This window comes from Bradysia coprophila, unplaced genomic scaffold, assembly GCF_014529535.1.
Source record: "Bradysia coprophila strain Holo2 unplaced genomic scaffold, BU_Bcop_v1 contig_94, whole genome shotgun sequence".
NCBI lineage: Eukaryota > Metazoa > Arthropoda > Insecta > Diptera > Sciaridae > Bradysia > Bradysia coprophila.
The window spans coordinates 2778190-2804896 of record NW_023504022.1 but is presented as its reverse complement, the minus strand read 5'-3'; the positions used below and the strand labels follow the sequence as shown (position 1 = coordinate 2804896).

Below are 26707 nucleotides of genomic sequence, written 5' to 3'. Positions count from 1 at the left end.
ACTTACCAATTAAAGTTTTTGAGTGTACGTGACTACTTTTTTGGTAAAGAATGTCTGTGATCTGTGGCTGGTAGAAAAGAACAGCTTCGAGTAGCTTCGGTACTTTCGATATTTAATGATCAAAAACACTGAGCCTTTATTCCATCAACTTATGATGTCTAAGTCGATGTCGCTTAAGTGTTGCAGCACATCCGTTCTTTTTACCGCAAATTTTACAGTCATATAGAGCCGCTTCGATTGAATGTTTGGCCAATGTGTGCATTTGAAGGTATCTAATCGATGCAAAGTCAGCCTCACATTGGTTGCACTTGACTCGTGCTTGTTTTTTGTGCACAAGATTCGTATGGGCGGTGAGAGCAAAGTTTTCGACGAATTGTTTATCGCACATTGTGCATTGAAATGACTTCGCGTTAGTATGCTTGCATTTGAAGTGTGACGATAAGTGGGAAGATTGGCTGAATGTAGCGTTGCAAACCTGAAAGAGGCGAACCTGTCGAACTATTTTGCGAAAACATTTGTTTGTCAAGAATGCTCACCGAACAGACGAATGGTCTGGGCTTGTTCGAATGCACCAACTTATGACTGTCCAGTGACTCTAGCGTTAAAAATAAATTTTTGCAAACGTCGCACTCATATATTTTATGCATCGCATTCCGATGATTGGTTCGTTCTTCCGAGCTTGCAAATATGGTCGATGGTACACATTGATCGCAACGATAAGTTTTGTGATTTGGTTGATTGTCTTTTGGATGTTGCTTCTTAGGTTTGTAGTTTGCGTTGTGAACTTTCGATTTCAAGTGAGAATTGAGAGTTGATTTTGAATTGAAGCCTTTGCCACATAAATTGCAAACATATGAGCGAACATTCAAATGCCTCTTCTCGTGCAGTTTCACTTCCCGATCAGAATGGAAAAGCTTGGCACAAAATTGACATTGATGTTTCCTGCCACATTTAGCGTGTCTGTCTTTCATATGGATGAACAAGGTGTTCTTGTTGGTAAATCCTGCTCCACATATGTCACAGCCACAGATTTTTTTCTCCGGATGACTTAATTTTCGGTGACTGTACAAGCGGTTCATGGACGGAAATGTTGGTTGGTCGCAAAATTGACATGTCCGCTCAAATTCAGTGCTTGGGTTCATATAAGTTGATGTTGGCTTTCTAGTTGTCTTCCATTTCCGTTTGACTCGTTTGGCTGTTGCTGTGACATCTTCTACATTTTCACTTTTGGCTTCGATTTTAAATAGCGGTGGTTCCAATGCATCACTAGTGTCTTTCTCTAGAACATAGTCGACACTCACATCACAGAATTCCATTTTGATATCTTCGATGGCTTTTATAGTCGCTGCATCGAATTCTCCATAGTGCTTGAGTCCATCCGCTGAACTTCCTTCTTCCATTTGAACCTTCACCTCGTTGCTGGATTTTAAAAATATTTCCCAATTTTCTGCATTTTGTTTGATGTTTTGAAGGAAATTAGCAGTCAAGCTTAAATTGGCCTCACACGACGAGCACACGAAATTTGGATATTCATCGAATATTGGCAACTGAAAAGCAACTGATGAGTCTAACTTCTAAGCAATAATGTAACCGTTTTCCTCACATATTGTTTGGTAACGATGAAGTAGTTATTTGAAATGGCATCTCTCTGTTGCTGTTTCGTATAGCAATTGGCGTCGCCCATGTCAAATATTTGTGATTGATTACCGAGACAAAATCGACAAAGTCCCTTATAATCATCCAGCTTGTTGTTGGTATTTTCCTTTATCAGCGCCACGAAATCGGTGTAGCTCGAGGTGTAGCTCATCCTTTAATTCGATCAGAAACTCGGATCAAAACACAATATATTTCTGTAGCAAAACAAAACTGACAAATGTGTTCTTCTTAATGTTTCTCATTTGTCAGCTCCGCACCCAACGTTGTTCATATTGCTTGCGGTTAATTGCACTATTTTCAAATTCAACATTTGTATTGTAATAATCTGATGGTAAGTAGAAATGCAATAATCTGTCCATCATTTTATGTGGGATAATAAATTTCTCACTACCATGTACCAATAACTAGCGTAGTGTAACAACAGTGACAGACATTTTTTTGAATATTTTCATAATAATTGGGGGTAGGGTAATTTGGCACCATGCAAGTTTGATGCGTGCCAGTTTCCACTGTAATGTGAATTTAGCACAGTGCCAGATTCACCATCCGAAGAGTTATTTGGCACCATGCAACTTTGGAAATTGGCACATGGTAGCCATAATAGAAAAAAAAAATAAATAAAAGTGAATGGTGTGCTAATCATAGCCGTCTGTCACTATTAGTCAACATTATTTACCTACAAATCAAAAGCTCGCTGTCCGGAATAATTATGTTTTTTTCCAAGTGTAATTGACCAGTAACCTTGTAGAACTCGCATTTAAGCTTCTGGATTCGCTCCGAGTTAAACTTATCCAATTTTTTTTTTAAACAAGCTAGGCGTGCCACAAGGTTCAGTACTTGGAGCGATTTTGTTCATCCTTTACATCAACGACCTGCCATCACAACTGACATATGTCTTCATCAATTTATTCGCGGATGACACTTTAATATATCTGCATGGAAAGAACATCGACGTACTAAGCGAACGAATGAATGGTGAACTTGACAAATTAAACCAGTGGTTGCGAATTAACAAACTTAAGATCAATGCGTCCAAGACAAAGGTTATGGTGATTAGACATCCCTCCATGGTGGCAGCAGTAAACAGGATAACAGTCGATGGAGAGGAACTGGAAGTAGTGAACAATATCAAGTACCTGGTAGTCCTAATTGATTACAAATATGATTTCAAACAAAACGTGGACTACGTATGTAAAAAAGTGGCGAAAAAAGTTGGGGTTTTGTCAAGATTTAAATTTTAAATTTTGTGATAATCTATGTGATGATGTAAAAATAGCGTTGCTAAATAAATGTTCAATCAATCAATCAATGAATAATTTTTGCGAATTTTCACGTGACTTTTACTCACAAACTCAACGATATAATATTCGCGAATTTTCCGTCAAAAAAATCACGGAATATGAGTGATCGTTTTTTCTTATTTCAATGGGATCGTTTGTAGGAGTTAGAAGTACACAACGAGTTTTACATGTTCGCTTGTGAGACAAATTATTGAATTTGTCTCGATGCCTTCGAAGCCATTGCTTTTTTGCGACCTTTTTTAAAATGACGAATTTCCTAGGTTTTCTAGCGAAAGGTTGGAAAACGACAATTCCTCCAAGACATCGCAACTTTTATGCAAGATTTCGTAAAAGGACGAATTTTCTAGTTTGGAGACAAATTATTGAATTTCTTTCGGTGCATTCAAAGCCATAGCTTTTTTGCGTCATTTTGTAAAAAGACAAATTTCTTAGTTTTGACTGCGAAAACTGAAAAAATGGCAATTTTATTGACTCACAGACTCAATCATAACTTCCAGATTAAAAGAGTTAGCACAAAACTGGCACACAGGCTTCGTTGCGTGTGCCAAATTCTCAAAAACCTAGGAAAAAAGGTAATCTGGAACATGTGCTAGATTCCACTTCATGTAAGGCACTCAGGCATCAGGGAATCTTGCACACAGTGCAAAAAGAACGCACTTTTGAACTACGTAAAAGGTGAACTCACACGCGTAAGTTTAATGCTGCAAATGCTTTTTAGCCCTGTCATCGACTTTATGACTCCTTTTACAAAATGTTGGTATTGAAAAATTGTGTACCCCACGCCAATAATTGCCGTTATGAAGTTTATTAAGTTTGTACGACATAAAATTGTTGGCACGAGTGTGACAATAATTGTCAACCCGAGGCGAAGCCGTAGTGGACAACACATCGTGGAAAGCTTTTTCGGGAAAGATACCGCATTGTAGGAAAAACAGTCACTTCCATACACAGAGAAAACATACAAAAGAAAAGGAAACTAGAAACTCCTTCCGCAATCACCACAAAAAAAATGCACCGCTATCGATAACTACAGTCGATTGTGCATCGTTTCTCTCAGTGAAACCTTTTCAGGTTTATCGAAAACAGAGAGTCTTCTTTACCATTCCCCACCTGGTATTACGCTGCACTGTACATACCCATTTAATATTGCGAGGAGCTTCAGTGTGGATGAATTTTAAACGCAATAAGTCCCTATTCGGCTCAGTAGTATATGTAATTACCTTTCTAATGACACCCCACACGACCCTGTACGGTTCGTGTAAATGGAGAAATTTTTGTAAGAAAAGTGCAAGTTTTCGGTTTTTGATCACCTTTCACCAGCCACACAAGCTTCTAAGATTTTTTTTGAAAGTGTTTTTCGCTTCTGGGGTCGAATACCTTTCTAGGCACATATAAAAAAGTCCACTGGAAAATGCGTCCAATTTCGGTAGGATGTTTTTCAAAAAAATCCCTTTAGGCATGTCCGATAACATTCCTAGAAATTCGCATCTCATCGCTTAATAAATGTGATTGAACACACGGTTCTCCTGAACGATAAAAAAATGATCTGGTGCGATTTTTCTCGCTACTGATGGTAGCTTTCCTCGAGTCCCTCTACTGCATACCTTGTACAAATTGGAATCAAGACTGATCATCAAATATTCTGTGTGAGACTAAGCGAAATCGTCGACGAAAGGGATGTGGAGAGTTTGCTGATGATGGACATTTTCACACTGTTCCTAGTCTAATCAACAAAACATTTTTCTCGTTAATTTTTTTGTATTTGACTCTCTGCTCTCTGCTGTTCGATAACAAAAGTTCAAGCAAAAAATATCAAAAATCACACAACGAACACAACAACTTTTTAACGAAAAACACTCGCGGTGTAATTATTTCCGATGATATCGAGCTACTGGATACGTTCTCGATTGTCTGCATGATACTAAAGCATCACCGTCCGTACCATGAGGGCATTTACAAACTGCCAAATGTCTTTTCGCTTCACACGTTGCCGCAGCACCGCATTGACCGACACAAGGATTAATACATTGATAATTGAGACACGATCGGTTGTCACTGCATTCATCATCACTTTGACATTCACCTCGAGTGCAATGACTTAACGGATTGCCGGTATATCCAGGGAAGCATTTGCATACGGGTCGTTCTTTGCCGGTGTTATCATGACCTGGTATACACTGTGCATTAGTCTAAAATCAAAATGAAAACAAAGTTAACTCGTGTGATACAATGCATCCATGAACATAACAGTTACCCCACACGGATTCGGTTCGCATAGATCGGCTGTGAGAGAATTAGAGGATTTATAAAATGTCTGCAATGTACGAGAACTGAAAATGTATACCTGCTGTAAACGGTCTACAATTGATGAATGGATCGCCAGTCATGGTTCGTGGACAACTACACACAGGAGTTAAACCTCGCAAATTGCAATCAGCTCCGACTCCACAAGCTCCATCGCAAGTATTTTTACAAACTCCGTAGAAACAAGCTGGTCGATTCGATGGACAGTCAACATCACTATAACATTCCGGTCGACAGTCCGTATACGCACTGCCAATGTATCCCTTCAACGATAGTGTTTTTAACGTATAACACGTTGAACAAACTTCCATCCCTTTATACCTTTGGACATTCGCAAACAGGCCGATGGTTGGTGGTTCGAATACACGACGCTCCTTGTCCACATTGTGAGCACGATGATACACATTTAAATTCTTTACAAAACTCTTGACCACCACATTCACCATCACTTTCACATTCGTGACGGCAACCACCCAATGGCGAACCAATGAATCCCGGTAAACATGAACAATTTATCACACCATTTTGAACTGAACATTTCATATTTGGACCGCATGGTGACGGATGACATAGTTCCTCTGGAAGAAATGAAGGATGAATGATGAAATGAGAGATTTTAATCACAAAAATGTCGTTCTCATGGTCAATGCTAAATTTACTTATGTATGGACAGGACACATATTAAGTCATTGAAATAGGATGGAATTTGATTTTACACAATGTGGGCGGTTGACTGAATTAAACTAATTAAACGCTTCTAGTTAACTTCACTATAAAGTAGCATACCTGGGTCGGCACGTCGACAATATAAAAACGGATCTCCTGTATAACCAGCTGGACAACTACAAGCTGCCACATGGTTTCTCACCTTCGCAATAAATAAATAAAACCAAAAATGTAACACCGAATCATCATCGTCTGTGAGTGATAAAGATCGACGACCAAAAACTTACCTCACAATTCGCATTTTGTCCGCATGAACCAATACAAGGATTAACACAACTTCCCGATCGACAGGCCATATTTCCTATACATTCCGTATGATCCAAGCATTCAGGTCGACGGCAATAAATTGTTGGATCTCCTGAATGACCTGGTGGACAAGAACATACTGGACCACCGGCAACAGTTTCTCGACATATTGCATTCGTGCCACAGGGACTTCTAGAGCATCCTTGGCCTGCAGAGAGTTTTAGAAATTTAATTCGATTTGATTTTTTTGATTCTTTTAAAAGTTTTTTCGCAATTCCGGTCCATAATCATCACCTTTCCATGCATCCATTTAATGTCGTTTTGAAGGTATTTATTTAACTGTATTCCCGGACACAGTGCAATATGAACTTTTTTTCGCACGCTAAAGAACCTATTACCTTCAACGAATGCTAAATTTGTATAAATAAAAATCTTGCATTGACCAGAAATCGAACCCCCGACACCAAAAGGTTTTTGAACACAAAGCGGCGACTATTAGCCATTCAGCTATAGAGTCACACAATTATACCGAACGTATTGTTCAAGGTAAATATAGTGAGGAGGTAATGCCATATATAACCGAATCAGATGTGCGGTGGCGAAAGTTCGATACAAACGCCATCTCATCCCTTCATTGAAAGCAAAAAATGTAATAGAAAGTCGGGCCATCTGTTGTCAGATAGTGAAAATATTTTTGTGAAATACAAGTAAATCGTAGTCAACCATTTTAAAAAAATATGTCATTGACATCGAACATATGTGCTAGGCCGCGCGTCTGAATGACATGACCTCCACACTATATCTACCTTGGTATTGTTGAAGCGTAATTAGCATCGACTACTCGATTTCATTCAACGCGTCTCTTTACATCACATTGCAATTTGTATTATAATGCAGCCTTCTTGATCATTCAAATGAATTTCTGTATGCAAAAGAATTTTGGAACAAAATGTAGGACGTGTTTTGCATTGGAAAGGTGATTATGGGCTGAAATTGCGAAAAACATTGTATCTACCACGGTAGGTATGCCGGTATTTTTTCGCACACGACGTCTTGTCGACCTCGGCTTCGCCTCGGGTCGATAATCGACATCTAGTGCGAAAAAATACCTTCATACCTACCTTGGTAAATAATAGCTATTTTCATAATAAGGTAGTAAATGGGATTGTTTTGCGCACTAGATGTGAGATTGCCGATACGAGCGAAGCGAGTTCGGCAACACATCTTGTGCGCAAAACCCCCATTTACTACCGTGTTAGGAACAAGGTTTTATCTCCTGTAATGTCATAATCACCATAAAAAACAAATTTAAAAAATCAAACTGAAACATAAACACGCCATGACGCCGTCACTCATTCATATTCCCCACAAATAAAACACTCATCTAGTACACTGTCAAGAATTTGTCAATTTTCAGTGAATAAATGAGAAATTATCGCAGTTTTCCGTGAATAAATGTGAAATTATCGAAGTTAGCCGTGCGCAAATGACCATTTATCGAAATTTTCAGTTAATAAACGTACGTTCTGTGAATGACGTGTTTAAATCTAGCCCATTTTGATTCTAAAGTGACACTCAAATTGTGAATATTATGACATTACAGGAGATAAATAACTTTTACAGAAACCCACATATCTAGGTGCGAGATGGGCGACTGAAAGTGAATGCAAAAACGGGTGTTATGGTAGAGTGCTTTTCAGTTAGAATATTAGTGAATTAGTAACGATATTAACTATTTAGTGGTACATACTATAAGCTAGCATTTCAATTTATATGTTATGGTAGTTGGTTTTGTGGCATTTAGAATGGCACTCAGTGCATTTTTAGCAAAATTTAAAAAAGGACAAAAACAATAGTTGCTGAGTTTTATGTACCAGGATCACGTCCAATGGAAAGCAGTTGATACAAATCCACTATTGTCAGCTGGCATTAAGCAATGACACATTAGCTGGCCGTCTATAGGCTATTTCGCCGAATGGAACGCACTCACTAGCCGTGAGGTAAACAACCATTTGACTGAGTGTGTGCGAAGCAACAGAGATATATCAAAATATATGTCATGATGTTTCTTCGCACTCACGAAGTCAAATGGTTCTTTACCACAAGGTAAGTATAGTGAGGAGTTAATGCCATTCAGACGCGCGGCCTAGCACATAAGTTCGATGCCAATGACATCTTTTTTTAAAATAGTTGACTACGATTTACTTGTATTTCACAAAAATATTTTCACTATCTGACAACAGATGGTCCGACTTTCTATTACATTTTTTGCTTTCAACGAAGGGATGAGATGGCGTTTGTATCGAACTTTCGTGCCACCGCACATCTGATTCGGTTATATATGACATTACCTCCTCACTATATTGAATCCTCACTATATTTACCATGGTTTACCCTACGGCTAGTGAGTGCGTTCCATTCGGCGAAGTAGCCTTTATGTGTAAAAAAAAATACTCATACCTTGTACAGCCCATGTACATGCTAGAAGAACGGTCAGCACAATCATATACATAGTTGAAGATGTCGATGTTGCCTGCAATAAAATTAGGAAAATCAATTCAATAAATTGCTGCTTGCAAATAATGAACTGGCAAATTCGCTTATCATTGACGTATGATACAGAAATTAGAAATCCATCAGAGCAATTTAAACAATTGAATACAATATTGTGCGTACTACTTAGTACTTTGAAGAAAAATGTTGATTAATTATTAGGTGCTAGTGTTGAAAAACGTTTCATTGTTTTTCCTTTTCTTTGCAAATTGAAAATTTGAATTTGAAAATTCAACAAATGTAGATTGCACTTCGTATCTATAGAAGAATCAACCAATAAGTCGCATATATGTGGCTTATGAAGGTTTGAAAAAACTTTCGTTTGTTCACGTTGAAACATATGTGCAAACCTTTGCTTAGATCCGCTCAAGTGGTGGCTTTTGGTAAAGAAACCACTGACTGACCACGAGTTAGGATTTGGTGATGAGTTGGAATTTCATTTCGACTATGATTCGCTAGACTTGTTCGTGCGCAAATCGGTATAGTGTTCTTAGAACATTGTATCGAGTACCACTGTCGCCATGGCCTGATGAGAAATGGAAATTTTGAACTGCATGTTAATGCAAAACGTCGAAAGACGTATTTAATTTTCTCTCAGATCGAAACAGTGGTCGAATGTTGATGTTCCTTTTCTTTGTAAATATTTTTGGTCTTTCGCCTTATAGATACGTATTCAGCGTAACCGACGCGTAAAATAAACTGTTACTGAATACTCACGATTTGTTTTTTGAAAAAGTGTTTCTGATTTATGGATATTTATCAGGGACTATTTTGAGAAATCGAATTCTCAAAAAATACTTAAAATTCTCAAAAATGTCTCCAAAATTTCTCAAAAATAGTTCCTGCTATTTATATTTGTCATGGAACAACTTTTTTTATTTAGATGAAAATTCGTTTTTGAAAAAAATAATAATTAATTGTCCAATACGGCAACTAAACCTCACCACTATTAGCTGGATGGATGGACTTGTAAGTATTGATGCAGAACGGTTAACTTTCTTCGATTCGTTTCGTTTGGTATTTAATTCTGTGGGTCTTTTGTTACTTTACAACAGCACTCTCACTTGATAACTGGCTATAAGATTTGATTGAATTTCTTAAACAGCAACAGTTTTAGAATTTTAAATCAAAGTTATAAATGCTTCTGTGACGATTAGTTTTTTGATTATAAGGTAACATCAAAAGGTTATCGTGGTTTACAATTTCAGTTTGTTAATTCGCAAGAAACAAAATTTTGGAAGAAGCAAAAAGAAAGCAATGACATTGACGCTCGTTTTCTGATTTTTTTTTTATTTCTTACATTATGGAGGCAAAACAACCTAAGTTGAGTTGAGCGGCTACGTGGTAAAGGAAAATTCTTTTTGGTCCTAAGAAATGGAACGAGAAGTGCAGACCGCTGTGGATATGTCAAAGCATGAGTACGTTTGGTAGTTTTCCTCCTGGTTGTATTAGTGCGTCGTTACCTAGGAGAAAGGTCAGTAACACGCCATGGTTAAAAGTGTTATACTAACCATCCGACCAGTGCTGTAATCAGCAAAGTTTTCCTAAACGATAGTCATTACTAAGTTCAAACGATATCGTTTGCTGTTTTGTGAACAGGCATAGTGGAAGCAACTGACGATGAGTAGCTCTCTTCTACTCTGTGACCGCCACCATGCCTGGAGGTCGAAACAGCTTTCTGTTGACGGTTTCGTCCGTCCTTCTTGTACTCGTCAGAGTCATCGGTACCAACCCTTTCTTGATTTGTTCGTTTATACGTTTATACCTAAGCCTCTCTTCCCTCCTTAGGTCGTTCTTTTCTCACTTTTTAGACTGATTGTACGTTAATCAGCACTATGAGAATGGTTCGTTGCCCTACGAGGACGCAACGTTAAAACGCTCCTGTGAGTTAAGCTCAAGGAAATTGAATGGAAAGTTCAGAGTTCGCACTTGTCCTACTTTCAATAAATTTGTATTAGTTACGTAAAAAAATAAAGAACAAACATTTCTGTCCATAATTGATATGGGATTTCTTTTAGGTAATTTATGATATTTGCAACCATGTTGCCGAAACATTTTTTCGGTGTACAAGCTAGAGTTAGTAAATTTTCGCAAGTTTTATCAGATTAGCTCGCTACTGGGAAAAAATAGATAAATATAAAACAGTCCTACACTTTCTATCAGTTTTCATAGTTTTTATAGTTTTGGTACATTGACCAACCGACGAGCAAATTTTTTCTTAATTTTTAAATTAATTAACATTCGTACATTAAAATGACAACGGTTATGGAGCTTTTAAGCTTTGAAAACGCTGCGTATTCCGACCGTACATTTTATGTATTTCCTTATTGATTTTGAAAATGTCGTTCATGTCTGCCTTGACTGGCTTGCAAACGAAAGGTACATTCCATGAAATGTTGTTAATACAAAAACCAAAACATTTGATTTGAACAATTTTTTACGGGGTGTACGTGTCTACCGTTTTCTTTTGTCAGGGTGTAATTTAAGGAATTCCAAACGTCCTGGATAAGGACGCAACGATTTGATCTACACAGGATCTTCAGTGAATAATGAAAGGGAAAGGAGCGTTGTGTTTTACTGTTTCGTCTGTGCTTTCCCTAATAAATTAAAGAGAAAGGAGTTGCTGTTTTGGTTGTTGAATTCACGCCGTAAGTGTGCCTAAAATTTGAATGTTAAGCGAACGATTTGATGAAAAAATGAACCGAAAAATAAATTTCAACGATTCATTGTATGAAAATGACGCTACGTTAGAAAGACCTCCGCACTTTATATTTTGACCGCACTTACGGCGTGAATAAATGTGTCCGAATGTTGTTTTATTCATAGTTGTGCCAGTCCGAGCATTGTGCATTTGCGTCTAGCCCGTTGCCAAATTGTAACGTAAAGCAAAGCTAACGCCGACCCGTACGAAACACCTATTTGTATCAAAAGCCTTTACTGTGAAACTCTTCATTTCTTTTACTTCATTCTCTACTGAAAAGCTATTCGCTCTTTAAAATCACTTACGTTATCCACTCTTTGCCTTGTTAACATATACAAATAAATTGCCGGAGGCAATATAGACAGCCTCGTACGAAGTCAACTTTCATAAATTCCTATTTAAACAGCTATATACCGCTATATTTACCCATATTTTCCTATAAATAAACATTTCACAGATGAATATGCTATTATATAGCTCTATATGCCTGTATATAGCTCTATATGCCTGTATATAGCTCTATATGCCTGTATATAGCTCTATATGCCTGTATATAGCTCAATATAGCTGTATATAGGTATATACATATGTCCATATATAGAATGCCTGAAACACCCCACACACATAACCAATTACTTCCATCTTAACAGAAACTCTCTAAGTACCATTTTTCCCAAGATATATAACTTTTATTAAAATCCAATATGGCCACCGGCAGCCATTTTGTTAGGAGACCGGAAATTTTACCGACGCTTTACATTTGTTAATTCCTTTCAAACAAAAAAAATTCATGAAATTCGGTCAAAATTTACTCGAGATATTGACAAAATACTCCACGTTCACTGTACGGCCGAGTAGCCAGATAAGAGCTCACTCCAAGAGACCTAGCTCACGCTCCGGAGAACATAATTTCAAAAACTTTTTTTTTCCTGATTGGTACGGTCCTACAAGCAAAAACTGCTTGCCGCCCTGTGCCTGTTTCACACCAAGAAGTCTAACTCACGAGTCGGTCATCCGGTTTCCATAAACTTTTTTTTTGTCGATCGGTATTGTAAATACCTTTTATTTGACGTATCACTTACAAGTTTAACGTTTAAATGTCCGGAGATATCTTCGAAAAACCGTAAAGCACTTATTGGGCCACAGCTCGGGAGGGGTCGATCCAAAATCACTCATCTTCGAACTTAGCCTGTCTTTTGACATTACCAAACGGGAAAAAAAAGAATTTTCAAAATCGGATACGTTTTACTCAAGTTATCGTGCAGACAGACAGACGGACTTTTTTTTCACTGATTTGGCATCTCTAGACAACCACAATAGGTTTCCCCTTACTCAGGGGAATTCGACGTGTTACAAACGTATGCGTAAACCTATAAGACCCCAGTACTTCGTACGGGTCTAAAATTACAGCCTTCAAATGGCCCCCGCCCCGAATGACCGAATGAGAGAGTATTGGTTTGGTATTTAATTCTGTGGGTCTTTTGTTACTTCACAGCAACAGTCTCACTTGATAACTGACTGTAAGACTTAATTGAATTTCTTAAACAGCAACAGTTTTAGAATTTTAAATCAAAATTATAAATGCTGCTGAACTAAACTGACATGAGAGCACATTGAAAATTGGTATCGAGATTGTTAAATAGTTTCGGAAGAGGATTTTTCAAATGTACAAATTTCAGAGAGATGCTAATATGACGACTGGGTCGTTTCGACGGATAGAGGGAATATGTCGAAAGATTTTAAAATTGGTTGATAGAAAATGTATTGAATTCTCTCTCAAAAACCCAACTGTCATTCGACATATTCCCTCTATCCGTCGAAACGACCCAGTCGTCATATTAGCATCTCTCCGACAAATTTACACAAACTGCACGCATTCCTCCGAGTGGGCTGAGTTTTTTTTTTTTTAATATTTTTTGATTGACAAATATTTTCGGGCACAAATCTGGGCTATCAATTGGCCGACTAGTTATTGCTCTTAAGTGAGACGATTCGGCATAGAAATAAGATTGATTTGATATCGAAGGAGGTGACTACCAATCCCACATCATTCCACATCGCATTTCCATCAGTTTTCTCAAATTTTCTGTACAAATTTTATTTTCTAAGAGATAGACAGTGGTCTAATAATAATTTTTCATATTCAAATCAGGAGGTGAATTTATTTCATAATTTTTTGATTACAACTGAACATGTGTGTATTTTCATGTGCCTGATCAATTCGATTTTGGTTCTGCATCGTTGATGACAGCAATCACACTCGAATAGAGTGTTATGATGAAAGAGATAGAAATATTTTGACAAGTACCCCAAGGCAACTTATAATAAACTGGTCTTCGGTCCTCTCGCTCTCAACGTAACACGTTGAAAGAGAAAGCAATATTTTGACAAGTACCCCAAGGCAAGTTAAATTAACTAGTCTTCGGATCTCTCGCTCTGATCATAACAGTCTATAAACTTTTTCCCGAATGGATCTGCGTCCGCATGGTTTATACAATACTGGCGTTTGAATGTCCGTGGACATTGGTTGCATTGAAATGGTCTGCTTTGCGAATGCACCACCATATGTCGGCTAAGCTCCACACTGGTCAAATGTCTTGCCACATTCTTTGCATGCTGACTTTTCAGCATTCGAATGTTTTCTTCGTACATGAACTCCTAGCACGCCTCTCGATTTGAATTTCGTCGAACACTTGGTACAACTGAACGTTAAATCTTGGTGTAAGCTCAAGTGAACTTTCAGATTTCCCTTAGTTTTTAGCTTTTTGGAACACAATTCACATTCGAAACGTTTGTCGTCGGTGTGAACGAACATGTGACGCGTAAGGTCTGAACTGGCTTTAAAAACTTTCGAACATTGTTTGCATTGAAATAAGGGTCTATTGTCGTTGTCGTAATGCATTCTTCGTTTGTGAAGTCTCAGGGTCCTGACAGTTTTGAATCTCGAAGAAAATTCCTGGCATATGAATAATTTTTCTTTAGCATGGATTTTCATATGCTCTTTCAGAAGTTTTAGCAATTTTTTTTTTCGAACATTCGTAGCATTCGAAAGATTTCTCTTCCGTGTGAAATGTCATGTGCTGCCTGAATCCCGACTTATCCATATGAATTTTTTCGAACATTCGTAGCATTCGATGGTCCTTTCATCCGAATGGGCGCGCATATGTCGTTTCAGGTCCGAGGTGGTTCTGCATTTTCTATCACACTGGCTGCATTTGAAACGTTTATCTTTTGTGTGAACGTACTTGATGTGCACTTTCAGTCCGGCCTCATTTTAAATTTCTTTGGACATTTGAGGCATTTAACAACTCTTTCTTACGTATGGACGAATCCATGTCGTCTCAGATCCGCGTTGGTTCGAATTTTTTATTGCACTCGCTGCATTCGAATAACTTTTCTCCGGTGTGGACGCGCATTATATGCTCTTTCAACCTCGACTGGTGCTTAAAAATTGTTTGTAACATTCACTGCACTTTAATGTTCTATTGCCGGACAAATTCCGTACACATGCCGGTTCAGCTGAATGATCTGGTTTGGTATCTTCGATAGTGATTTCCGATTTGTCCACTTGATTTGCAGGAACCCGACAAAGAATCGTTTTCCTTAAGGGCATTTGTGGTTCGTAGTAATCATCTTCAAGTGGAGGTTCATATTTCACTTTAATTCCATCGAATTCCATCAATTTGGGGTTCAAGTTATGTTCCAACTGCGCCAAATGCCAAATTATTCTGATATGACAACCCCCAATTTCATTTGGTGTTGTTGTGACGAATTTTTTGGCAAACGTCCTTATAATATGTAAATATTTAAAATGGCCCAGTAGTCAATACGATCGGTTCAATTTCATGTTTTTTGTGTGCAACATCTGAAACAACCAACTTCACGAAAGCGGAATTTTTTGAATTCCTATGTTAAAACATCACAGTGAACTGGAATCTGTCAATAGTTTCGCCAACTAAGGTCTACTCAATCTCTAGCTCAATCTCTATTGACTATTTCATCCACTCGTGATTCGTCAATTTTATAGATAAGTACACAGTTCGTGACATTTCTAAAATGAATGATATCGCTAGAGTTGACGCTTTCAGCTTCGTTATGCAAAAATTAAATTTTACGCCCAATTAGTTCAAACAAGCTGGCTTAGTTAATAAATTAATAAATTTGGCTGAAAACAACAAAAATTGTACCAAAAAATTCTGCGTCGCATGTGGCAGATGAATTTTCCTGTAGGTCTGTTCTTGAACATCTGCCACTCTACGACGCAGATTTTTTTGGTAAAATTTTTGTTGTTTTCAGTAAAAAAAAAATTTGGCAATTGCCATCTACAGATGGAAAATTTGGACATCCATGGAAAGCTACTTCGAGAAACACACCAAATCGTAGCAAAAATAGCCACTTTTACACTTTCATACACAGAGAAAACATACAAAAGAAAAGGAAACCAAAAAATCCTTCCGCACTCCCCACAAAAAAAAAACGTCGCGCTTAAAAATCCAGCACTCACGCACCAGATCCTTCTCGCACCATTCAGCCAAAACACACAGCACACCAACAATTCACTTTAAAAGTCACGGCAAAGGAAAACCAACAAAAAGTTTCAACTTATCAGGGATGAGATGACTTGAAAACCCTTCTCAGCTGTCGGTAGCTTAGATCATTAAAATTAAATCAAATGGGAAAATCCTGTGTAGATCAAGTCGTTGCGTTCTAATGCAGGACGTTAGGAATTACTGTTATGTATTTTACCATACACTGCAGTGTCTTCATAACGTGAACAGTGCCATCTGTGACGGATATGCCCTTATAATAAAACGTGACAGCCGTGACAGCATCAACCATTGAGGTTACGATATTGTTTTGATAAACAGATCGAACAAAAGTGTTGTGAAATTCAGGTTGTAAATTGCCGATCCTTCAAGAGATTTTGTATATTGACCATTTGGAAGCGGAAACTGTCTGAACTCAATCGAATTCGTCGTTTATCATTAAGGTACGTACGACAATAATTCTAAATTGCGCCTTTTGTGCACAAGACATCTCAAAACCACCGACCTAAGAACTGCAAGAGCAGATAGTTAAGATCACTTCTCTGGGATTGTTGTCGTTGATAAAGGGACAAGCTGGTATAGACGATTTACTTGTCCGGGTCATCACAGATCGGCATGGAATAACACGTACTTTACGGATAACAGCTACTTTCCAAGCATTAGCCGATTTATTCAATACTCAACCACTTGGAACCGTCTCAGAAAACATTACCCATCCGTAGAGTGTGAAACATTTTACTCAGCTGAAAAAATGTTCGCATTTTTTTCGTCTCAGTTCTCTGAACTTTCCAGTCCTCATACTATTTTCGAGCATCTGGTCTCCAGCAAGTGAACCTACTTTCCACATCCAATTCTTTTTTCGATAGAGTCAGTTCCGGCCTTAGAAAAGTTATCTTCTGTAGGTACAATTGCTCTTCTTGGACATATGTCTAGATCCAAAAATTGGCTATTTTGTAAGCGACTAAGAAGTTAGATTTTAGAAAGTTGAAACACTTTTGACCTAGAAGTAAAGGAGTCAAATCAACGCACCTCAAGCAAAAGTGAGCTGTCAAATAGAGTACAATTGAAATGGCTTTTTACAATATTTTACAGTTGTGTGACACGATATAGGAACGTCAGATATCGTCCAGCAAATACGGTAACGCTAAATCTGTAAGATAAAAACAAATTCATACAAATGCCAATCGAGTCGTCACGACATTTGTATGAATTTCTTTTTCGTACACATTTGCCGTATTTGCTGGACGATAAAATCTGATGTTCTCCAACTGACAAGTTTCAGTACCCTATTTAGAGTACCACTCCTCCTTGAAGTGCGTTGGTCAAATACATTCTCATACACACTGGTGTCAGTAGAGACATATGGATAGGAGAGATTCTTTTGCAAAACAGCCTAACGAAATCGGACACATTTTCCAACGGACTTTTTTACGTGTGTCTAGAAAGGTACTGGCCACTAGAAGCCAAAACCACTTTCAAAATAAGACCACAGTATCTCGTACGGGTCTAAAAATTCTTCGTCGCTTCTGTGACTGGTGGGAGGTGTTCCAAAACCGGAAACATGCACTTTTCTCTCCACTTTTCCTCGAGTTACATGAAACGTAAAACGTCGTGTAGGGCGTTATTTAGAAAGGTAACTGCATGTATTTTCATGGCAAATACAGCCTCATTGGGTTTATGCACACTGAGAGATATAAGGAATTGAAAAAAATGGGTAAAACTGTGTTATTCGTGAATCCACAGCAACAGTACAGTCGAGAGCAAGTTGAATCTATCGTAGGGCTCGGAACAGATCAGATCAATCTGATTTTTTTCCAGATTGATCTGAAATTTACCCGACCTGAATCTGATCTGAAAATTTTGATCTGATCTGAATCTGATCTGAAATCTGAAGACTTGAATCTGATCTGATCTGATCCAATCTGAATGATCTGAAGCGATCTGAAGTCCCAAGAATAAAATTTGAAATTCGACATTTGCTACTATTATAGAAATATTTTTTGATTTTATTAGTTCCCCTGCACTCGCGGAGCCTTGCATTTCAAGAATTTCTAATAAATTAGCATTTGTTTAGTCATACTGATTTTCAGATTTCAGATTGATCCGAAAATGTTCAGATTCAAATTTTCAGTTTTCAGATCAGATCAGATCTGCTTCCAATATTCAGATTTCAGATCAGATCAGACCAAGCCGCCAGAGATCTGGATCTGAATCTGAAATTTTCAGATCGCCTTTTTTCAGATCCAAATCAGGTCAGAACGATCTGTTTCGAGCCCTAATCTATCGAAGTTGTCGCGTTGAGAAAGCGTGTTTTTACAGTCATCGAGTCTGAGTAATTCGAGTATTTTGACGGATTTTATCGGGTTTAGCTCATCCTTAATGCCGAATGCTCTGTTTCCTAGTTTCACTCGTTGGCACTACTTCAGTGAAAGACAAATGACTTTTTTACTATTTCTCCATTTGTTTATTCAATAAAAAAAAGTTGCTGTAACAATGCCGGACTCCGTGAGACCGATTACCGTAGAATACAAAAATAAAAATTTGCAAAAAGTTTTACGCTTTTTATACAAAAGGAATGACGCTACCCACAATCCACATTCCGCGATAAACATTTAATTCCCCCAAAACTCACCTCTAATGCATGCCTCCGTACCCCAAGTAAATTAAAAAAACAAAACAAAACAAAATCGAATCGAATAGACTCTCAGAGCTGATATATGGTGACTCGCGTGACTTTTATTTTACAATTTGGCTTCGGTCTTCAACAGTGGCACCAGTTTTTGCGTTAACATAATGTTGCCGGTAATCTTCAATTTTCCCTTCATAAATGCCACTTGTGGATTCAATTTGCCCAGCGCAATGTCAATCATGTCCTGATCGGCGACCGTCAATGTTGTGTCGGCTTTCGATTTCGGTGCACCTTCGTACACATCGCCGTTTTTCAAGTCCAAAGCTATTAATTGAAATGGATTCCGGTTTGCTTAATGAGCTTCGCATACAATTTATCGCATGATTTTGTTAGTGCACAACACTGACACTAACACAACCATAACCAACGCAACAATTAAAAGAAGAAATGACAAAGTCCAATCTTGACTCTGTGACGAAATAGCGAAATTTTGACTTACTCCATTCCTTGGCTACCTGGCCGTTGTTGGTGATTTTGTAGGCGAAGACGGCGTTTACTGTTTTAGCTTTGGCTGGATCGGCCAATACACGGTCCTTGATGCCAGCGAAAACGGCATCGCTCTGTAGCTGGGCTGAGGTTAGATTCTTTCCGACAACCATTTTCAAGTCAACGTACGCACCTTGAATGTAATTCGATTATGAAATGGGACAAAGTGTAAGGCTTTGTCAAGTGCTCTCACTTCAGTTTTCTTGTCGCTTATCGTGGAATGGATTTGGTTTATTTTCGGAAAAGGGAGTGATAAGACAATTGACTTGGTTGTGCTATCGATTTCACTATTCTCAAACACAAAACTCATTGAGCGAATGACAATTCGTGATACGCACACACACACACACACATTCAGAAGCAGCAAATGTCAAAGTACGAGTCATTGTATGTAAATTGAAAAGGGGAATGCATTACAAATTGGTGAATGTATGAGTGAGTCACTCGTTGAGTTGTGTTACATTCTTCAATGACAGCTCATTGATGTGTGTTTACAATCGAAGATTTCATTCAACTTTTCAAATTATTTTGAGAGAAATCTTCTCTTGATTTGGACTGAACTTAGGTCAAAGTTTGAGTCACAAATGCATGTATGTATGGGAGAGACAGTCAAACGGCTCTTCAATTTCATTGTAGGTAGCAAACAGTTAACCTAATTAACGCCGAACGCAATAATTAAGACTCTGTCAGTTATAGAGAACACAGCACGAATATAAGAAAAACTAGCAGGCAGCAAGGGCAGCAATAATTGACCCTCTAATCTTGTATTTTCCACAGTCAGCCACATAACTAATGGCCGATACTAACGCAAGCTCTGCAAGTGCCACACCGATTGACAACGCAATGGACACCACTGACGATTCAAGTCAAACGAAAGGAATCGGCAAAACGCCGGTCTGTCTACTGGTTCTCGGCATGGCTGGTTCAGGTAAAACTGAATTCGTCAAAAGACTGTCCAGCTACCAGTACGAACAGCTGAAACCGTACACAATAAACTTGGATCCGGCCTGCAAAGAAACGCCGTATCATGCACACATTGGTATAATGGAAACCGTTTCATCTTTGGTTGCTTCAGTTTGTGTGACAACTTTTCGTTTCGTTTTCAGACATCCGCGATACAGTCAACTACAAAGAAGTCATGAAACAGTACAAATTGGGTCCGAACGGTGGCATTGTGACGGCTTTGAATTTGTTCTCAACGAAATTCGGCACCGTGGTCGACCTGATCGAAAAAGCCGGAAAGGAATACAAATTCTGTGTGATTGACACGCCCGGCCAAATTGAAGTGTTCACATGGTCAGCGTCAGGTACCATAATTACCGAAGGTCTAGCTACATCATTCCCGACAATAATCGTTTACGTCATGGATGTGGTGCGTTCGGCGAATCCTACAACTTTCATGTCAAACATGCTCTACGCCTGTTCGATATTGTACAAATCGCGGCTACCGTTCATCGTCGTCATTAACAAGGTTAGCCTTAGATTCAATGCTTGACATTCAGAAGAATGACAAGATCTTCCTTCTTCCCCCACACAGATCGACGTCCAGGACCATCTGTTCGCCATGGACTGGATGATGGACTTTGAATCGTTCCAAGAGGCCTTGGAGAAGGAAACGACCTACGTATCGAATCTGTCCAGAACCATGTCGCTGACTCTCGACGAATTCTACAAGGATTTGAAATGTTGCGGAGTTTCGGCCAAAACGGGTAGTGGCATTGCGGATTTCTATGATTTAGTTGCCAAGGGCGTTGTGGAATATGAACAGTAAGCGTCTGAGAAATTGACTAGTCGATTCGAAGCTGAGTCCCAACGAATCATTTCGACTCTTTCAGGGACTACAAACAGGAATACGAAAAATTGAAGGCCGAAAAACTGCTGGACACGTTAAAGAAAACCGAGGAACGATTGTCAAAGATTCAAATGCAAGGTCTCGGCAGCGCGGTCGAACTGAATAGCTTGGTGACAGAAGTAAGCATTAAAGCCGGCACGATCATCGATCGGTTCATTTCAATCAAATTACATTTTACAGAACCCGAGCAAACGAAACACGGGCGAGATTTGGCTGAAACATCCGGGTAACGAAAGTTCAGAGGATGAAGAGGGTACAGAAGAGGAATTGCGTAAGGGTGACGATGAAATGGAGGAGTCGGATTTCAAAAGTTTCGTGGATAAGCGACACGAAGTGCAGATGCAGAAAGAGAAAAATAATCGAAAATAAAATCGAGATTTCGCGGACGAAATGGTTTTTGATTGCAGCGATCGGATGCGTCAGAAAACGATGGTATCATCTACAGGACGATAATATCGTCCTCAGAACGATATCTTCACTTTGTGAACGATAATTTCGTTCCAGACGATGTTGACCGTGTGGAAATGTCGCCTCTCCTTCAGAGACAACATAGCGAAATTCGAACCGATCTCCCCATTCCACATAGTAAGGTCAACGTTTCTGTTTCGTTTCGAGCAGATGCTCTCACGTGATCAAATTGCGCAACAATTTTCCAGCAACGAGTTCACATCCATCACGTACTCCATATCATCGCAGACTGTGTACAAAGTTCAGTCAAACACAACCATCAGATTCACTCATACATGTTCGCTACATCTTATCTAACACCCACTCAAAACATCTGATAAGACAACCGTCGAACAACAATCCATTCCGCGTTCATCTTGTGATATTTGCCTAACGAGAGAACCTTTCATGCACGATTGAGCGAGTACACTCACCGGTAATAACTTCTTTGCCGGTTTCGACGACACTCGTTGTGAAGTGGATTCGCTGTCCGTTCTGCCACATATCCACTTTCAATGTTTGACCAGGTATCACTGGCTTGGTAAACCGAACCTTGATCGCCTTGAACAGAGATGCATCGTTGCCTGCATAGGTCTGAAGGACTGCTCTGGCAGAGAAACCTGATGGAAGATGTTCTCGTGTAAGGAGCCGTAAAATTTGAATAGAAATTTTGGTTCGTCGCCAAATTTACCGAGAGTACAAAGTCCGTGAAGAATTGGAACAGGTTGTCCGCCTAGTGCTGCAAAGTCTGGATCGATGTGAAGGGGATTAAAGTCACCGGACAATCTGACAATGAAGTAAATCGACCGATAAGTTAGTAAGAAAGCGATTCATGCCGGGTAACGAACCTGTAAAGTGCTGCCTGGTCGACACTAGTTTTGTATTGAACCGATGCGTCTGGTTTGCGATTCGGTGAGGGTACAGATGGCACGACCACATCAGCAGCTTTCGTTTTGCCACCAAAGTTTCCAGCTCGAATGATGAAAGTAGAACTTTGAGCGCGAACGATCAGACGACCGCTGGCATCATACGAGTCGGCTAAATTTTGTACTGAGCTTAAGAAACGAATTCCTTCGATTGGACTCTTTCGAACTAACCTTGAACAACGACCAGAGCTCCGGATTTCTTGTCCTGTACATCGATTACACTGCTCTTCGTTGTCAAAACACCGTCGGACGGTAGTGCGTCCATGATTTCCAGATACTGTTCACCGTGTAGGATTTGCGACAGATCGAATGTTGTGTGCGTCAGTGCATCGGCTACCAATGTGGTTGACATCGTCGACAACAGTCCCGGCATTACGAAGTAGGTTGGAAACGGTGAAAAATCAGCATGGTTCTCGTACAGGAATTTCAGATCCGATGGTTGTGATACCGTTGCTCCAACTGGAATCGAAAATGAACGAAATTGAACGAATGTTTCGCACTGCGTTTCGCTTGCTCAATCACTCACTTCCCAGGGCGTACAAAATCAAATCCCTCGATCCGAATGAGAAATTGTTGCTGACTTCTTTTCGGTTGTTGTTCTGGTCGCCGCCACCCAGGACTTCCAGCTTTTCCATCAGGTTTTTCATTGCATCGGCTGAAGTGTTCAAATGTCTGGCGTTCGACATATCGGTTATTTTGTGCCATTCCCTTTGCACACTCTCCGGTGTCGGTTGGTCGTTCAACGAGACGCGCATCACTCCTCCTTGACTCTGAATCATGTGCATCTGTTGGACGGTGTTTGAGTTAGAAAAGTCGGTTTTCATCTTTTTATGAGTTACAAATTCACCTTTCCCGCCCATCCAGCTGCACTGGCAATGATATCACCGTTGCTGGTATTCGATTCATGGCACAAGTACACCACAACCGGAGCAATGAGTTTTGGTTCTGAGTTGAGATTCAATTTGTTAAAAAAAAATTGGTTTTATAGAAGAATCAGACGCACAGTCAACTTACTCAATTCGTTGTACAGAAACTCTGGGAAAATGTCTTTGGTCATTCTGGATGCAGCTGTTGGAACGATAACATTACAGTGGATGTTATTCTTAGCTCCTTCAATAGCTAAGGTGTTGGATAGACCGATTAAACCCATTTTGGCGGCACTGAAAGTTGTAGGAAGAAAGTATTTTACTCAAAAATGTTTCGGACAAAGCACCTCAGGAGATTGACAATCCAAAAATCGATTTGTTCCATCAACGACCAAAAACCTTGCAGGCCTTGGTTCTGATAATGATATAAGAAATAGCAGAGATGAAAGTTTTGAGCGTGGCTCAATTAAGCCAGTTCGGTTCGGACATCGAAAATTGGATTAGGAAATCGCCCCTCTGGCCGTTCAAATTTCGAGTCGCACGGCTCTAATATTAAAACAGTTCTGATAATCGCTAGAATCTTTGTGTTTCCAGTGACTTCAAATAATTAAAGGAAACGAACTGGGAATTGGAAGAGTTAACAGTACTGTCGCAGAGCTGAGGAATCATACAGTCTAATTGTTTGTTGACCTTGGCCTCGTCTCAACTCAGCAAAATTCGCATGAAAACTCTAATTTTCATCTTTTGGTCCCTAGGTATGTAAATGACCATTTTCTGAACTGGTACTACAATAACTGTGACTATACAATGAAAAGTCGGTTGTTTGTCAACGATTAGATACGATTAACTGTAAGATAAGGTCGTAACCATAAGTGTGCAATTCATCGCTCAAAGTGGATCCAATGAAATCGTTATCTCGATATTACCTTGACCATTGCATCGTTACAGTCAATATCAGGCGATGTCCATTCATAGACTCACCAAACTTTACGGTTAAACCGTTTCTTGTTCTCATAAAGGCTTAAAATACGCGTCAGGTCCTCAATTCTCATACGTCCGTAACTTTAAGAATTCGTAACTTGACCGTTCTTATGGAATTTTACCCACGCAACTGTCAAGTTACGAACGCGTGAGAATTGAGGTCCAGGTAGCTACTGACAGTACTGATATGCTGGCAAATTCACTCACAACAAGTAAAGTGATCGAAAAGTTGGTGAAACGAACCGGACCTATTTTATCGACCGACACGTATCACCCGAATTATAATGCAAGAAATGAAATGCCAACTAAATTTTCGCAAAACCCTTTCCACTGAAACCTTACCTGTAATTGGCCTGGCCGAAATTTCCAATCGTACCCGATGTACTCGATGTCATTATGATGCGGCCATAGTTTTGTTTCTTAAAGATTGGCCAGGCAGCTTGAGTTGTCTTGTGGCTCCCTTTGAGATGGACATCATGCACTAAATTCCAGTCCTGCGGAAAATCGAAAATTTTCTTGTTCGGTGAGAGAATATGGAATCTTTCCATAAAGGACGGGTTGTGAGTGAGAGTGTATCAAATCAATTTTGTGGTGGACACTTCCTAAAAAATTAAGCTCAAGACGCGTGTGGCTCACAAACCAATACAGTAAGGGGCAGCAGTGGTAAAACCGTATAAAGACGTAAGTTTTAACGTCTTTGTACGGTTTTACCACTGATGCTCCTGACTCTGTATTGGCTTGTGAACCACACGTGTCTTAAGTATTAATTGTTTGTGTGGATCAGCTGAAGCAAGTGCATGCCGAAGTTTCAATGCCCCTGACTGTATTCTAAAGTTCTCTCATTCAGAAATGCCTACCACCACCATCCATCAACAGTATTATCACAAACTTTGCCGATAGTGAGTGCACAAGCAACAAGTGGTTTTCCTTCAATTCTTCTCTCACCTGATCCGATATTCTAGCAAAACTGCGATCACGCAATATCCCCGCATTGTTTACCAAAATGTCAACGCGACCGAAATTATTAAGCGCCGTTTGTATTATCTTTTCACCTTCGGTAACGGAATTGTAATCAGCAACAGCAATACCGCCTGTAGAATGAGTTTTGTTTTTGTGAATTTTATTCAATTTTAATTCGTACGCAGACTTTGAACTTTGTAAGGTCAAGCCGTTACATTATCGAATATATGACAATGGAAATGGCTATAGAATCGACTTTCGTGGACACTGACATGGTGACTGGAAATTTCACCAGTTACTCACCCTTAGCAACAATTTCGCCAACGACAACATCAGCTGCTTGTTGTGACTTTCCTTCGCCGATGAAACTTCCTCCTAAATCATTGACGACAACTTTGGCTCCTCGTTCGGCGAACAATAAAGCATATTCTCTGCCTAATCCGGCACCAGCGCCAGTCACCACAGCCACACGACCATCGAATCTCAATGTATTAGACATGTTAACACGGTTCAAGACAGTACACAACTAACTTTTAAGATAAATCAACTTTCAGTGGAACGACTCGCACTAAGCACAATAATATCAACAGATCGATAAGCAGCGGGCGATAAGGGCCAATTAAAATGATAATTCTATTTGAACGAACAAATTGTAGATAGATACCCAGTCTCTTTATCAAATTAAATAATTTTTTTTTATAATCTACATTCGATGTTACGGGGGGAGGTGATGTTTACTTTTTCTGTTGCTGAGAACTTTCCATTTATTTATATTTGCTGAATATTATACGTCCGTCATTCATTCGTGCAATGCCATCTGTTTTCAAAAGCCATTTTGTAGCTAAATTGTTTACAGTGTGGGTGGTTGATTAACAGCATTATTGGAAAGGAAGAACCATAGAGTACAACTCTATGGAAAGAACAATTAATTTGCTGTGAATAGGCGACCAAGGTTCTGAAAAAACAGATTTAGTCACCAAAAGTATATCGGTACTAAGGGTAGTCAAACTTTCAGATCAATCAACTCACTTCAAGCATGTGTGGTACTAACCTTGACTGAACCTTGACAGTGTGTCACACAACTGTACAACACTGTAAAAAACTATTTCATACAAAATAGTACTCTATTTGGCAGCTGTCGACTATGATCACTTTTGGTTATTTACATTGTTTTACAGTTGTGTGACACACTATCAAGTTTCAGTACCCTGTTTAGAGTACCACTCATGCTTGAAGTGCGTTGATTTCATGCATAACAGTACTCTCTCTATGGGGGATTAAAGTTTTTATAAGTTATTTTTAATCGACGTAAAACGATTTTTGACAAGCCGAGAGCATCCACAGAGCCATAACTTCACCGCTTTTTCATACCTTTTGTCAAACATTTTGCCTGCGGCGCGGGCTGCAAACTTCACACGTTTGAATTTTGTTACTTTCGCCCCTTGTTATGCAAAATACTATTTTTC

At 39.1% G+C, this 26707-nt stretch overlaps 4 protein-coding genes across 9 annotated transcripts; 1 reads left to right on the top strand and 3 right to left on the bottom strand.

The window, feature by feature from the left end:
• Positions 1 to 108: 108 nt before the first annotated feature.
• Positions 109 to 1845, bottom strand: LOC119084857 (zinc finger protein 25-like). Its single transcript, XM_037194991.1, has 3 exons — positions 1604 to 1845; positions 537 to 1547; positions 109 to 475 (listed from the first exon to the last, which is right to left on the bottom strand). Exons 1-3 carry the CDS (start codon positions 1805 to 1807, stop codon positions 137 to 139), a joined length of 1554 nt encoding a protein of 517 aa, XP_037050886.1. The 5' UTR covers positions 1808 to 1845; the 3' UTR covers positions 109 to 136.
• Positions 1846 to 4695: 2850 nt separating this feature from the next.
• LOC119084874 (delta-like protein 4) lies at positions 4696 to 9881 on the bottom strand. Of its 2 annotated transcripts, XM_037195014.1 has the most exons (8): positions 9731 to 9881; positions 8694 to 8766; positions 6215 to 6441; positions 6048 to 6129; positions 5583 to 5839; positions 5302 to 5524; positions 5212 to 5240; positions 4696 to 5146 (listed from the first exon to the last, which is right to left on the bottom strand). In XM_037195014.1, the coding sequence occupies exons 2-8, from the start codon at positions 8743 to 8745 to the stop codon at positions 4826 to 4828; spliced, it is 1191 nt and encodes a 396-aa protein (XP_037050909.1). In that variant the 5' UTR covers positions 8746 to 8766; positions 9731 to 9881; the 3' UTR covers positions 4696 to 4825. The 2 variants fall into 2 exon arrangements, with proteins under 2 accessions (XP_037050909.1, XP_037050910.1); XM_037195015.1 differs by lacking the exon at positions 8694 to 8766 and having other exon boundaries at positions 9731 to 9872.
• On the top strand, positions 7144 to 21452 carry LOC119084877 (GPN-loop GTPase 1). Of its 4 annotated transcripts, none has more exons than XM_037195019.1 (7): positions 7144 to 7157; positions 16608 to 16610; positions 19987 to 20248; positions 20316 to 20680; positions 20747 to 20976; positions 21045 to 21180; positions 21242 to 21452. In XM_037195019.1, exons 3-7 carry the CDS (start codon positions 20002 to 20004, stop codon positions 21428 to 21430), a joined length of 1167 nt encoding a protein of 388 aa, XP_037050914.1. In that variant the 5' UTR covers positions 7144 to 7157; positions 16608 to 16610; positions 19987 to 20001; the 3' UTR covers positions 21431 to 21452. The 4 variants fall into 4 exon arrangements, with proteins under 4 accessions (XP_037050914.1, XP_037050912.1, XP_037050913.1 ...); XM_037195017.1 differs by lacking the exons at positions 7144 to 7157; positions 16608 to 16610 and adding exons at positions 16332 to 16464; positions 19377 to 19382 and having other exon boundaries at positions 19991 to 20248; XM_037195018.1 differs by lacking the exons at positions 7144 to 7157; positions 16608 to 16610 and adding an exon at positions 16332 to 16477.
• On the bottom strand, positions 18476 to 25992 carry LOC119084844 (peroxisomal multifunctional enzyme type 2-like). 2 transcript variants are annotated; one of them, XM_037194950.1, is made up of 12 exons: positions 25545 to 25992; positions 25227 to 25372; positions 24624 to 24775; positions 23449 to 23594; positions 23282 to 23379; positions 22961 to 23219; positions 22606 to 22893; positions 22357 to 22546; positions 22200 to 22294; positions 21943 to 22128; positions 19163 to 19342; positions 18476 to 18987 (listed from the first exon to the last, which is right to left on the bottom strand). In XM_037194950.1, the coding sequence occupies exons 1-12, from the start codon at positions 25738 to 25740 to the stop codon at positions 18776 to 18778; spliced, it is 2148 nt and encodes a 715-aa protein (XP_037050845.1). In that variant the 5' UTR covers positions 25741 to 25992; the 3' UTR covers positions 18476 to 18775. The 2 variants fall into 2 exon arrangements, with proteins under 2 accessions (XP_037050845.1, XP_037050846.1); XM_037194951.1 differs by lacking the exons at positions 21943 to 22128; positions 22200 to 22294; positions 22357 to 22546; ... (5 more) ...; positions 25227 to 25372; positions 25545 to 25992 and adding an exon at positions 19403 to 19566.
• Between the last annotated feature and the right edge of the window lie 715 nt (positions 25993 to 26707).